Here is a 12,190-nt window from a genome sequence, read left to right as displayed (position 1 = left end):
TGCTCCACGACCTGCCCTGGGCCCGGTGCAGCCTCCCTGCAGGGACCTCCTGGCCCTTGGTCAGGAGCTCCTGCTTGTCCAGCAGCACCTGTGCACACTGGGGAGCACGTGTTGGCCCCAGTGCCCCCCATAGGACCATCAGCCCCACCCCCAGCCCTGCTGGCCTTCCTGGGAGGGGGGACAAGTCATACGAGGCATGAGTCCAGGGCCCAGCAGGCCACAGGCCCACCCCAGACAAAGTGCAGCCATAGGGACTCTGCCCAGGAGGTCGGAAGGCCCACCCTGGACCAAGTGCCCAGGGGGTTGGATCCCACCCCAAACCCCCTCCACATTCGGAGGTACCAGCCCACTGCAGAGACCCAGTGCAGCCCCCCAGGCACCAGGGCCATGCACTCCTGCAGGTCAAAGAGCTCATTGACAAGGTGCGGGCAGTGTTCGTGGACACTCTGGATGAGCTGAGCTGGATGGACGAGTCATCCAAGAAGAAGGCCCAGGAGAAGGTGGGAAGGAGGCCAGGGAGGACAGCCCCAGTGCGATGGCCATGGGGTGACCATCACCACACCCACTTCAGAGAGAGGGCAATGAGCGGGGGGTGGGGCCTGCTCAGGAAGGGGCTTTGGACAGATATGAGGCCTCCCCCAGCACCCCCAGCAAGAGGTGGGGGCGGCCACGGCTGCAAGGAGCAGGGGTCTCTCTGGGTCCGTATGACAGAGGGCAGCATGGCAGCTCGGCCCTACCCCTACCCCAGACCCTGGCTGGCGGCTGGATGAAGGTCGGTGGTGAAGGTTGGTCTCCAGTCAAGCCCTTCCGCATTCTGTCCCCATTAGCCTCCCCCAAGCCTGCAAGGAAAGCCAAGTCCCTTAGCCCCTGACCCACATGGTGGGGGGCAGAACCAGGATGCCCATGGTGGGGTGGTCATGAATTGGCCCCCTCTCCTCCCCAGGCCATGAACATCCGGGAGCAGATCGGATACCCTGACTACATCCTGGAGGAGGCGAACAAACACCTGGATGAGGAGTATTCCAATGTGTGTATTCCAATGGGGGCTCCCCATTGGGCCCTTGAGAGCCCCACCTGTCCCCTCACCACAACCCAACCTGCCCCTGAACCAGCTCAGGGGACCTTGGGCCCTCAACTACCAGGGGTGGACCCCTCCTAACTTAGTCATCTGGCCATGTGCCAGGGCTCCAGCATCACCTTCCGTTACCAGTGGGGAAACTGAGGCCAGGAGGGTCTCGGATCTTGCCTGGTAAACACACAGAGCCAGGGCTGGCCCTTAGTCCACCTGTATCCAGAGCCTGTGAGCCACATGCAGGACTGCCTGGCAAGTCCTGAGGCCAGTGTGTAGCCGTCCTTGACCTCCCTTCTCCGCCAGCCCCTCGAGGACCCTGAATGCATGTCCAGAAATGACCACTTCTCTCCTATAGCTGAACTTCTCGGAGCACCTGTACTTTGAGAACGGACTGCAGAATCTGAAGGCTGGTGCCCAGCGGAGCCTCAAGAAGCTTAGAGAAAAGGTGGACCAGAACCTGTGAGTGGAGATGGTGTGGGGTGGGGGATGGGCCAGGCGCCAGGCCAGCTGGGGAGGGCAGTGGTATGACTCCGAGCCCCTTGCACCTACCCTCTGTTTGTGGGGCTCCAAGGAGAAACCAGGTGGTCAGACTGGCCCAGACCCAGCCCTGGCCATTGGCAGCGCTGGCCCTGTGACGTGAACACTGTGCATGCGTCAGAGTGGGTTTTGGTCAGCCAAGTAGAGGGGCCTGGAGGGAAGGCCCAGGAAAGCTGGGCTCTGAACGATGCACCTGTCTTCTACAGCTGGATCATCGGGGCCGCCGTGGTGAATGCCTTCTACTCTCCAAACCGAAACCAGATTGGTACATTCCCTCTCCACCCTGCTCCTCTAGTCCTGCCCTCCCGCCTTCTGAGCCTTGGTTTTTCTCCTCTGTAAAATGGGGGGGTCATAACCTCTACCTCCCCGGCCATGGGTTAAATGGCAGGACCCCTCGATGTGCCCGCCCAGAGCCCTGCACATGGGTGTGCTCACCTACAGCTTACTCTATCTCCCCCCACCTCCCACCCCCCACAGTGTTCCCCGCCGGGATCCTGCAGCCCCCTTTTTTCAGCAAGGAGCAGCCACAGGCCTTGAACTTCGGGGGCATCGGGATGGTGATCGGGCACGAGATCACCCACGGCTTTGACGACAATGGTGGGGGGCTGCCCAGGGCGCCGAGCCACACCTCCAGTGACACACTCACTCTTCCCACCGCTGCCTGGGGGACCCCCGCCACCTGCTTCCAGGGGCCTCAAGCTGCCACCCAGGGAGGCTGGCCTTCCCCTAGGGCTGACCCACCCAGACCTTCTGAGGGCAGCCGCGGGCCCCCAGGATCCATGCTCCCTTCCCTGGGGTTTGGAGAGTTTGGACATCACAGCAAGAGTCACTAGTCCACAGACCTGAGAGAGACCCCAGACCCTGACCTTGGGGGTGGCGTGGACACCACTGAAGTCTTCTGTCCCCCAGGGCCTAAGCAGCCCCAACCCAGGGCCCATTCTCTGTTCATATGAGCTCCAGACACGGGGGTTCCAGGAGGATGTGGGGGAGAGGCTGGCGCTGGGCAGGCTGGGGATCGCTGGGGATCACAGGTAGCCTACCCCTCCCCTAACCTCCCCATTCAGGCCGGAACTTCGACAAGAACGGGAACATGCTGGACTGGTGGAGCAACTTCTCCGCCCAGCACTTCAGGGAGCAGTCAGAGTGCATGGTCTACCAGTATGGCAACTACTCCTGGGACCTGGCTGATGACCAGAATGTGAGCAGCCATCCCAGGACCACGCAGCAGCCCTGGCCTGGGGGAGGGCAGAGGAGGGCAGCCCAGGCTCTCCCCCCACCACAATCCTGTCTCCCGCCTGTAGGTGAATGGCTTCAGCACACTCGGGGAAAACATCGCCGACAATGGAGGGGTGCGGCAGGCATACAAGGTGGGTCCAAGTAAGGCCCCCCAGAGGAAGTCGGAGAAGGGAGTGGTCAGGCCCAGGCAGGGCCAGGCCCCTCAGTGTGGCAGGGACTGTCCCCTGCCCAAGCCCAGGTGTATCCTGGGACCCTTCTTCATCTAACGGGGAGGCAGCAGAGCCCTGGGGGAGAGCCCTGGCCACAGGTGGGCAAGTACCACAGCCACTTGGCCCTCACTTCACTCCAATCTTAGCTGTGGCCTCTGCACTCTGGGGAGACCCTGTCCATTGCCAAATAAGACAGTGACAGTCACTGCACACCTTCCAGCCTCGGCGACACTCCTGCACTGACAGCCTTGGGCACTGGGTGTCAGGAGCTCATTTGTGGGGCAGGCTGCCCAGGCAGTGAGCCCCCACAGAGCCTAGCCAGGCTCCGTGCTCAGATGGTCCCTGGGGTGCTCAAAAGCTTCACGCTGCAGAGGCAGGACCCCCCACCAGGGGAGGCCTGGGAGCCAGACCTCCATCCTGCCCCAAGCCAAGGACTAGGAGTCCTGACCAGGCTGGTGCTGCCCCCGGGAGGGCAGGCCCTGGCCCAGCACCCGTTTGGTGCCTGCAGGCTTACCTGAAGTGGGTGGCAGAAGGCGGCAAGGACCAGCAGCTGCCAGGCCTGGAACTGACCTACCAGCAACTGTTCTTCATCAACTATGCACAGGTGGGAGTCAGTTCCCCACCTCTACCTCCCCTCCCCACTTGCCCCCTCACCCACCGCTGGGAACTGGCTCCCACCTCCTATCCTTGGTGAGCCCTCACTACAGGGTGCCTCCAGGGACACTGTGGGCTGGCAAGCCAGGCAGAACCAGAACTAATGGGCCAAGAGGGCTTCCTGGAGGGAAAGGATGGCAGGGGAGCTGGGACTGGGGAAGATTCAGATGTAGCTGTGGAGGGAGGGGGCAACCGGCTGCCTTCCCTCTCCCCACCCAAGGAGCAGGGGGTCCTGGCGGAACTCCTCTGTGCCTAGAGGAAGGAGACCACACTCCCGCACCGCCACAGCCCTAGGGGAGCCCGCCTCCCCAGGCCCTTGTTATCGTGTAGGTGGGGGCATCCCCTCTGGTCCTCCTTACCCCTGCATTCCCAACCCCGCCCATTCCCCAGTTCCGCAGCCACGCCCCTCATGCGCCCACAGGTGTGGTGCGGATCCTACCGGCCAGAGTTCGCCATCCAGTCCATCAAGACTGATGTCCACAGTCCCCTGAAGTACAGGCAAGTGGCCCTGGCATCCCCACGCCCCGCGCCCAGGCCGGCACTGTCTCAGGCCCCTCCCGTCCACCTGCAGGGTGCTGGGCTCGCTGCAGAACCTGGACGCCTTCGCAGACGCGTTCCACTGCACGAAGGGCTCCCCCATGAACCCAAAGGTGCGATGCCGCGTCTGGTAGCCAAGGCCGAGCCGCGCTGTGCGGCCCACGCCCACCCGCCGCCCCGAGGCGTCCCATCCGCACGGAGGCAGTGCCGCCGGCGGGGACCCCGCAGCCAGCAGCCGACCCACCCGCGCCGCACGGGGCCTCCACACCGGGCCTGGACCCCGGCTGGCGCCTCAGACAACCGACTGGCGCCTCAGACAACAGGAGTTGAGCGCCGCCCATCCCGGTGCCGCCTCTGCGCCCGCCCGCAAAGGTCTACGCCGCCCAACGCAGCCCTGTAGATGCAGTTATCCGTCTTCCGCCCGCGCTCCAAAGCGCGTCTTCCTCAGATGTCCACGAGCTTCAGACTTCAGCTAAGTAAACGCTTTAAAGAAGCGGCTGCCTTGTCTGTGTAGCAGGGCCCAGGGCGAGCCATCAGTGTGACAGTACCAGAGAAAGTACCCCCTCTCCCGCTGCACCTGCCACTGACAGCTGGAGGCCGAGTGGGAACATGGCAGGGCACTCCTGACAGACCCCCAGGGTCCTTGTGCTGGACACACAGCAGTGACCACGATGCCCCCAAATGCCCACCCCATGCCAAGGGTTCAGACAAGGCAAGGGGCTCCTCACTCAGGAAGGAACTAAGATGGGGGATGGGGCAGAGGGGATGCAAGTTGCACCCCACTATCTGGATGTGGGGTTTTGTGTAACTGGAAGCCAGTGAGGGATTAAAGCTTGTCACATGCCCTGAGTTTTAAATGACCACAGAGAGGCTGGGTGAGGGTGTCGGGTGGACCCCGCCCCTGTGGCTGTCCAGGCCCAGACCAAGGGACACAGGGCAGGGCAGGGCGGGGGTGGGGTGGGGGGGGGCTGTTGAGAAACTCATCTGGACTCAGATGAGAGCCCCTGAAGCCGGGCAGGACAGGAGTTCTGCTCTGTACCTGTCAACTTTGAGGTGCTGGTCACCCCCACATGACGGGGCCTCAAGGAGCTGGACCTTCCCTAGGCAATTCCCTCCCCCAGGACGGCTTCCCTACAAGTCCCCGGCTGTCCAGCAGTGCTCCCTAGAACCCAGCTAGCTCCCACCAGACGTGAACTCTGACCCTGAGCCCTCCAGGCTGGGTTCCCACCTGGGGTGTTTCCTATCAGATGGAGCCCATCCCACCCTCGTCTCCCACACCCTGGGCCTGTTTGCAGACCCCTAACCTGTAGGCACCAAAGGCCCAGGGTCTCCAGAGAAACTGCCAGGGGCGTGTCCACCACCACCAACCCACCAGGGAAAGTGACTCTCCTAGCGGGGAAAGTGAAGCCTCAGGACGCACAACCACCCACCCGCTCAGATGAAACCAACAGTGATCAAGGCCCCAGCTGCTGAGTGCAAGATTCAGAGGCAATGAAGAAACGCTGCCCAGAAACCGCAGTTTAATGCTCATCACTGCTCACAGACCAGGCCACCCAGATATTCTGGAGCCTGCTCACATCCAGCTCCCAGCGTGCCCGGGGCAGGTGACACCTCCTGGGACCTTCACCTTGAGCATGCCTCTTCATCGCACTGTGGAGGCAGCAGAGGCCCCATCAGGCAGGCCATGCCCCTGGAGCCAAGAGCCCCTCATCCCACCATCCAGGGCCATAGACCCTCCAGGAGGGCATAAGGCCCAAGTAGGAGGAGGAGCGTGCTGGACAGTCCCCTCCAAGTGGGGCACAGAAGGTCGGCCTTAGGTAGAACCATGCTAATATGGGCTACAGTCACCTGGGACAACCGCGGCCCTCCTAGGCTGAGAGGACAAGCCACCTCTCTTCTCTGCAGCCCCTGAGTGACCCCTGTCCTCCAAAGAGGCCCTGCTGTGCCCACCCATACAGCCACCCTGCCCCTGACCTGTCACCACAAAGTGGGGCAGGTGACAGTGACATCCTGGGGCTGCCGTGGGCACAGAATCACCTAAAGCCATCCAGGTCCAGCTCAAAGCATGGCCACATCAAGCACGCAACCCTGGGGAGTTTGGGGAGGAGGCATTCTTCGTGCAGTGCCCACCCCAGGCCTGGGCTCACCTGGGGCGGCTCGCTGGGGCCGACCTCTGCAGAGATGCCCAAGGCCTGCAGGATGCTCTCCGGCAGGGCGTAGTCACCCGGGGACTTCTGGACAAAGTGCAGCAGCACTTTATCACCACCTGCAGCAGGTGGGGGCAGGGATGGGGTGGTCAGGGTGCCCCTGTGCAGCCACCACCCCACCTGGTTATGGAGATGTGTGAGCTGCTCTGGCCACACCCTGCCCAGCTAAGAGGACACTGAGAGCTGGGTCACACTGCAAAGAGGGAAACTGTGATTAACAAGCCAGAGGGAGGAAGGGAGGAAGGGTCAGGGCAGAGTCAAGTTCAGCAAGACCTTCCCACCTAAGCATGTGGCCTCGCGACCCCCATCCCATGACCACAGATTAACCCCTGACGCCGGTACCCTAGCCCACCTTTGGCAACCACGAGCAGCCCTCCGCTCTGCAGCAGATCCCCGGACAGATTCCCCTGGATGCCGACAGCCTTGGCCTGGAGGAGGGGAGCAGCCCAGGTAAGTCCCAGACAGAAGCCCTGTACCCCAGCCCCATACAACCGTGGCCCTCACAAACCTTGGCAGCCACATCGCGAACAGGCTTCCCCAGGGCAGCCGGCAGGATGCTCAAGCTATTGTACCTGCCAAGACACAGCTGGCTCGTGAAGGCTCTGACTCTGCACCAAAGACTGGGCCCCAGAATCTGCCCCCCACCCCGACTCCACAAGACGCACCCACCAGTTCCCACAAGCAAGCCCCACCCCAACTCGCCAGGGGCTCAGGGGACATGGGGCAGCCAGACCAGCAATTGGCCCAGCCCCAGGAGCAGCTGCCAGAGCCACTGGCTGGCAGGCCTAGGGCCCCACAGAAGGTGTGGGGAGTGTGGATGGGGTGAGTCCAGGGATCTGGCTCAGCTGGCACCGCCAATCAGACAAGGCAACCAGCCTGTAGCAAGGCACCCAAGGTAGTTGAGGGGCCCCTGACTAGCGCCCTAGGCCCAGGCCCCCACTGCTGCCAGCTAGGGAGAAGTCCTGGGTGAGAAGCCTAACCTATAGCCCGTAACAGAGACAGGCACCCAAGAGAGAGCCTAGTAGGGCTGACTGGAGCAGTGGATGCCCCCAGAGTCCACTTGGCCAAGGAGAGGGTGGCAGGCAGAAGAAGAGGGGAGCAGTGACACCCGGAGCTCCCAGCTTACCGCTTGAAGCCCAGCTCCTTGTAAAACTGCTTGCTTTCGTCCAGGTAGAGCTCTAGAAGGCAGAGACCACAGTTGTGTGCCCCTGGTCTGTCTTCCCTCCCCCACAACCCCCCGCCCCGGGGCTCACCCTTCTGCATCCGGCCCTCTGTCCACCCTTGGTGCCCAGCTCAGCCACCCATGACCAGGAGAGGCAGAACAGGGCTGAGTGTCCCCACTGTTAAGAAGAAGGGCAGAGGCCCAGAGGGGACAAGGGGAAAAGGGAGGAGCAGGACTCTGTGAGTGCACATCACAGGTTGGAGAAAGAGGTGGGCCAGAGAGGTAGGTAGGGTGGGAGCCGGTACAGTCTGGGCTCTAGGCCCAGCCACTCCTACTGGGCTTGTGGGGAAACATTCGAGGAAGTTCAGGATCCAGCTACTGGAGAGGTGGGAGACTGGCAGAGAACACAGCAAAGACTTTTGGTCTTAATTCCAGGCCAGAGTCACCACTGAGGCCTCCACAGCGGGAGGAACATCATGGCTGAGCAGGCAGGTAGGGGCCACAGCTGGAGGAGGCAGGGGAAGGGAAAGGGCGGAAGTAGGAGAGGAGGAGAGGGGAGAGGACACAGGAGCATGTCAAAGCCTCTCCTGCAGACAGAAGGGTCAGGGCTGGAAGAGGAGGAGGCAAGCGAATGCCCTGAGTCTGAGGAGAAGAGGGGTCTCAGGGCGGTTGGGCAGTTGAGGGGTCGGTGCTGGGAGAGGAGGGTGGGTAGCGCAGGCACCTCCTGCGAAGTAGCCACCATCCAGGAACTCCTGCAGGCCTAGGGCCTCCGGCCCCACGCCCACCAGGCGCACGCCGTGCTGGTCCAGGAGCCCCTTGAGGTTGCTGAGGTCCCGGGCGATCCAGCGACACACCATGCAGCCGAAGCGCCGCAAGCCGGCCACCACGCACGCCTGCTCCTGCCACAGGCTCCGCAGCTCTACGGCCTGTGTGTGGGCGGGTAAGTAGCGCCGCCAGACCACGGCCCGCGAGCACGTCCACACCCCGAGCCCCGCGCCAGGGCCGCTCACGTCCAGCCATCGCGCCGAGCTCCCCACCCCCACCCCCACCCGCCCAGACGCGGGACTCGGATGCCGCTGCCAGGTGCCGGGGCGCACCCACCGCCCTGAGCCGCTCGGCCTCACCTCTCCGGTGACCGCGTGCTTCAGGACACACGCGCCAACACGGGCAAGGTCCACGGTGCTCATGGCGCCGACCGCCCCAGATCTCAGCCGGGAGCCCGGGTCCCCAACAGCCTTCTCCTCCTCCAATCCAGCGGGCAACTCCACTCCGCCCCAGGCACGCCCCATACGTCGCCCCGCCCCACTTTGGGCGTGAGCTAGCTCCGCTCCGCCCTGGGCACGCCCCCAGGTGTCGCCCCGCCCCGCTTTGGGAATGCACTGGCCCCGCTCCGCCCTAGCCTGGCTCCGCCCTGGCCCCGCCTACTGCAGCGGCTCGTATGCAAAATAGCCTCTGTGTTTCGCGTCTACCGCCATACCACCCTGAATGCGCCCGATCTCGTCTGATCTCGGATGCTATGCAGGGTCGGGCCTGCTTAGTACTTGTTAGTGCTTTGATTTTGTATATGCGTGAGCCCGCCAGCCAAAGGTGCCGCTGATAGCGGGCGGAGCTTGGCAACTGAGCCGCAGGCACGCGGCGCGCCAGGGCAGAGTGTAGTGCTCTGCCCGGAGCAGCGGGCTCGATCCTGGTGTGCGGGAAGATAAGGGGCGGAGCGGCCAGGGTCCTGGGATCCCGGTGGGGTCCCATCTGGTGGAGGAGCCCGAGGGAGCCCGAGGGCCTAGCTTTTCCGTGGTCTAACAAGACCAAGATAAAACGTATCTTGAATGTCCATGACAGTGCAGCGTTTTCTGAGTTACACATCCGTGCTGCTTTCATCATAAAGTACTGTCCATTATCATGCCAGCTAAACACCTGCTTTAACCCCCAAACTTCGGGTGAAATAGACCTGAAAGAAACAACAGCAGTTTGCTAGGTGCCTTGTCAATTTGTCTTATTCCTTGCGACAGCCTTGTGACACCTTCCACTATCGCTCAGCTTTATCATCGAGGGCCCTTAGCACGGAGGCTGAGAGACAGAGCCAAGGCAAGCCGGACAGCGGAGTCCCACCTAGGTGTCCCCTGACGCCCGTGGAGAGTCTGCGGTTTCTGGCGGCTCCAGGTTCCAGACTTGGCTGGAGAAGGAAGCGACAGCCAGCAGCTGGGGTTTGAGAAGAGGGGCACCCCATCTTGCTACCTCACTGTATTCCACAGGGCCCCCAACAGGGGGAACAGGAAGGTCCAAGATGGCTGCTGCTGCCTCCAACCTGCCCCTGGGCCTCAGAGGATGAGGGTGCTGGGGTGGCTGGAAGTCCAGGCCCCAAAATTGAGTTACTATGTCAAAAAGAGAAAGATTTAATTTGCTGGATATTGAAGGCAGGAAGGAAAGACCATGCAGAGACTAACAGTGGCAGGGAGCCCCTTGTCCACCAGGGAAGGAGAAACAACAGGAAATGTCACAGTTCCCGAACCCAGGAGTGCAACCCCGGAGGCCATGGTACCTTGGGGGTCTCTGGGCATTGGGCACCCAGGTGCCACGTGTGTAGTTCCACACCCCACCTCTCGTCTCTCCAGGGTGCAGCAGCCCTTCTGAGATGGAAGCAAGCCCTGGGACCAACAGCACAACGGCATAGGACTCATTCCTCCTGGAGCGTTTATCATCTGGCACTTGGCATGATACACTGGCCAGGCCTGAAAACCAGAAAGTCACCTGGTGAGCAAAGCTGTGGGCCATCCAGGCTCAGGTCCCCAGGAGACCCTCCAAGCTTCATCCCTCAGACCCAGAGGAGGCAGACACCAAGAGTCTCCCCAGCATTCCTTACCCCTTGGGAATGCTGACCTCCTGAGGAGCCAGAGCCACCGTGTCGTGAGGTCTCTCGATGGCAGGGGGGAGAGGATGCGGAAGCCTCTGCCCAAGGAGCTCTCTGCCTCCCTGATGCCCACTCGCTGCCATGGACTTCAAGCTCCTGTCCACCCTGAGGGGGCAGTGGGGGCACAGGGCAGGCTGCAAGCAGCTGGGAGAGGCACTGGGATAAAGATGTAGCAGTCCTGTGAGCAGGGCTGTGTTTGTTCATTTATTCCCTTCTCTTTCCTGCCCTGCCCTGGGCTCCTCGTCTGCGCCAGGTCCCAGCTGGACACCAGGATCTGGGCTGTGTAGACCCAGCTCTGACCTTTAGGAAGCCCCATGCACACCCGAAGAGAAGCAGATTCTCAGCAATGATAGCCAAAATAGGGAGGTCGGCAGTCATCTCAGGGTGTGTCAGCACATCCTTGCTATGTCCTCACCCTGGGTCGCCTGGGTTCCAGTCTCCAAGCAGGCCAGCCAGACAGCATTCAATGTCCTCCTTGAAAGGTGGAGGGACCCTCCTCGCTGAAGTGCTGACCCACTACTCTGTGCCTGATGGTCAGATTGGGGCAAGCTAGGCACCAGGGTTTGGCAGTGAGGAAGTGGGCAGGGTTGCCCCTGTATCTCTTCATGTGCCCGGGCCATTGGGGGTCAGGCTGGCAAGCAGCCCTGTCCCCCTGGCCTCACCTGTCTCTGAAAGGGTCAGTTTCTTGGGGAGAGGCCCCCATCTTTGCTTGGCCCCCTCCTGACAGGTGTATCTGTTTCACAGGAGACCCATCAGAGGGAGAGTTTCTCTCCAGGTGATAATGCCTGTCCCTCCAACCCAACTCAGGTGATGCTGTTAGGATGGGCAGAAGCTCCCAGGCCTCTGGTGCTCCTGGGCCCTTTGTCTAGAGCCCTGCCTGCAAACCTGGAAAGAGAGACCCAACTCCTCCCTTAGAAACAGGGGTCCTGAGACAGCTGGGGGCTGGAGCTGGGCCAACCCTAATGAATGCATCCCGCAGGATAAAAAGTGGGCACGGCTCCCCAGGAGCTGCAAGCCCTGCTGGATGTCACTGCAGGGGCTGTGGAGGGCACAGCAACCGAGGTCACTGGGAGGCCGACCTGCTGACAAAGGGTCCAGGACACGGACGCCTGAGGTATCTCGGATCATGCCTGCTGGGGGCTTCAGGTCACTCAGTCCCAAGTGTGGAGGCAAAGGGAGCTGGTGGGACCCCTCCTGAGCTCGCTTCAGACTCTACCCTGCAGAGAAAGGGGCTACTACTCAAAGGGCTTGACCCCACCACCACCCACCTCCTCATCAGCCACAGGCGGCCTGAGCCCGCCCCTCACCCCTGAGCAGCGCAAGCACTGAGCCAGCCCTGTGAGGCGGCAGCCACCAGCCCCTCGTGGCACCACACCCCCCTGTTCCCCCAGCCCATGAGCCCCAGTAGTTCTCTGGGCCCCTCCCTCCTGGGGCTGGACTGGACAGGGTGGGCCTGAATGCAGCCTCGTAGGGATATCACATTCGGAAGGGATTTCTAAACAAGAACCATGTTCAGCTCCATTTCCTCCTTTCTTATGTTTGTTTCTTTGTTTTGTTGGTTGGTTGGGTTTTGGCCACGAAGTTTGCAGGATCTTCGTTCCCCAGAAAAAGTGAAAGCGTTAGTCACTCAGTCATGTCCAACTCTTTAGGACCCCATGGACAGTAGCCCAC

General features: G+C 61.9%; 2 protein-coding genes across 5 annotated transcripts in view; one reads left to right on the top strand and one right to left on the bottom strand.

The window, feature by feature from the left end:
- Window positions 1–5,090, top strand: part of MMEL1 (membrane metalloendopeptidase like 1) — a 37,550-nt gene extending 32,460 nt beyond the window's left edge. For all 4 annotated transcript variants that reach the window (XM_070474165.1, XM_070474167.1, XM_070474164.1 and 1 more), the window contains 10 exons: window positions 402–500; window positions 944–1,027; window positions 1,428–1,531; window positions 1,816–1,874; window positions 2,087–2,206; window positions 2,674–2,807; window positions 2,911–2,976; window positions 3,563–3,658; window positions 4,130–4,206; window positions 4,280–5,090. In XM_070474165.1, the coding sequence (XP_070330266.1) occupies window positions 402–500; window positions 944–1,027; window positions 1,428–1,531; window positions 1,816–1,874; window positions 2,087–2,206; window positions 2,674–2,807; window positions 2,911–2,976; window positions 3,563–3,658; window positions 4,130–4,206; window positions 4,280–4,379 (939 nt within the window). In that variant the 3' untranslated portion in view covers window positions 4,380–5,090. The remainder of the gene's footprint in view (window positions 1–401; window positions 501–943; window positions 1,028–1,427; window positions 1,532–1,815; window positions 1,875–2,086; window positions 2,207–2,673; window positions 2,808–2,910; window positions 2,977–3,562; window positions 3,659–4,129; window positions 4,207–4,279) is intronic.
- A 658-nt stretch (window positions 5,091–5,748) lies between these two features.
- Window positions 5,749–8,906, bottom strand: PRXL2B (peroxiredoxin like 2B). The gene is made up of 7 exons (XM_020873812.2): window positions 8,739–8,906; window positions 8,336–8,540; window positions 7,579–7,630; window positions 6,961–7,024; window positions 6,805–6,880; window positions 6,393–6,511; window positions 5,749–5,895 (listed from the first exon to the last, which is right to left on the bottom strand). Exons 1-7 carry the CDS (start codon window positions 8,901–8,903, stop codon window positions 5,869–5,871), a joined length of 708 nt encoding a protein of 235 aa, XP_020729471.2. The 5' UTR covers window positions 8,904–8,906; the 3' UTR covers window positions 5,749–5,868.
- Window positions 8,907–12,190: the final 3,284 nt, after the last annotated feature.

The sequence above is a fragment of the Odocoileus virginianus genome, chromosome 11 (genome assembly GCF_023699985.2).
Source record: "Odocoileus virginianus isolate 20LAN1187 ecotype Illinois chromosome 11, Ovbor_1.2, whole genome shotgun sequence".
In the NCBI taxonomy this organism is placed as follows: domain Eukaryota; kingdom Metazoa; phylum Chordata; class Mammalia; order Artiodactyla; family Cervidae; genus Odocoileus; species Odocoileus virginianus.
Note: the sequence above shows the minus strand (reverse complement) of the source record. Positions and strands in the feature narration are given on the sequence as shown.

Coding starts and splice junctions, on each gene's coding strand:
- PRXL2B (XM_020873812.2), bottom strand. CDS start 8,903: ATGGGGCGTGCCTGGGGCGGAGTGGAGTTGCCCGCTGGATTGGAGGAG. Junction 8,541..8,738: donor AGCACGCGGTCACCGGAGAG/GTGAGGCCGAGC, acceptor GCCCACACACAG/GCCGTAGAGCTGCGGAGCCT. Junction 5,896..6,392: donor GCCCCAGCGAGCCGCCCCAG/GTGAGCCCAGGC, acceptor CTGCCTCCACAG/TGCGATGAAGAGGCATGCTC.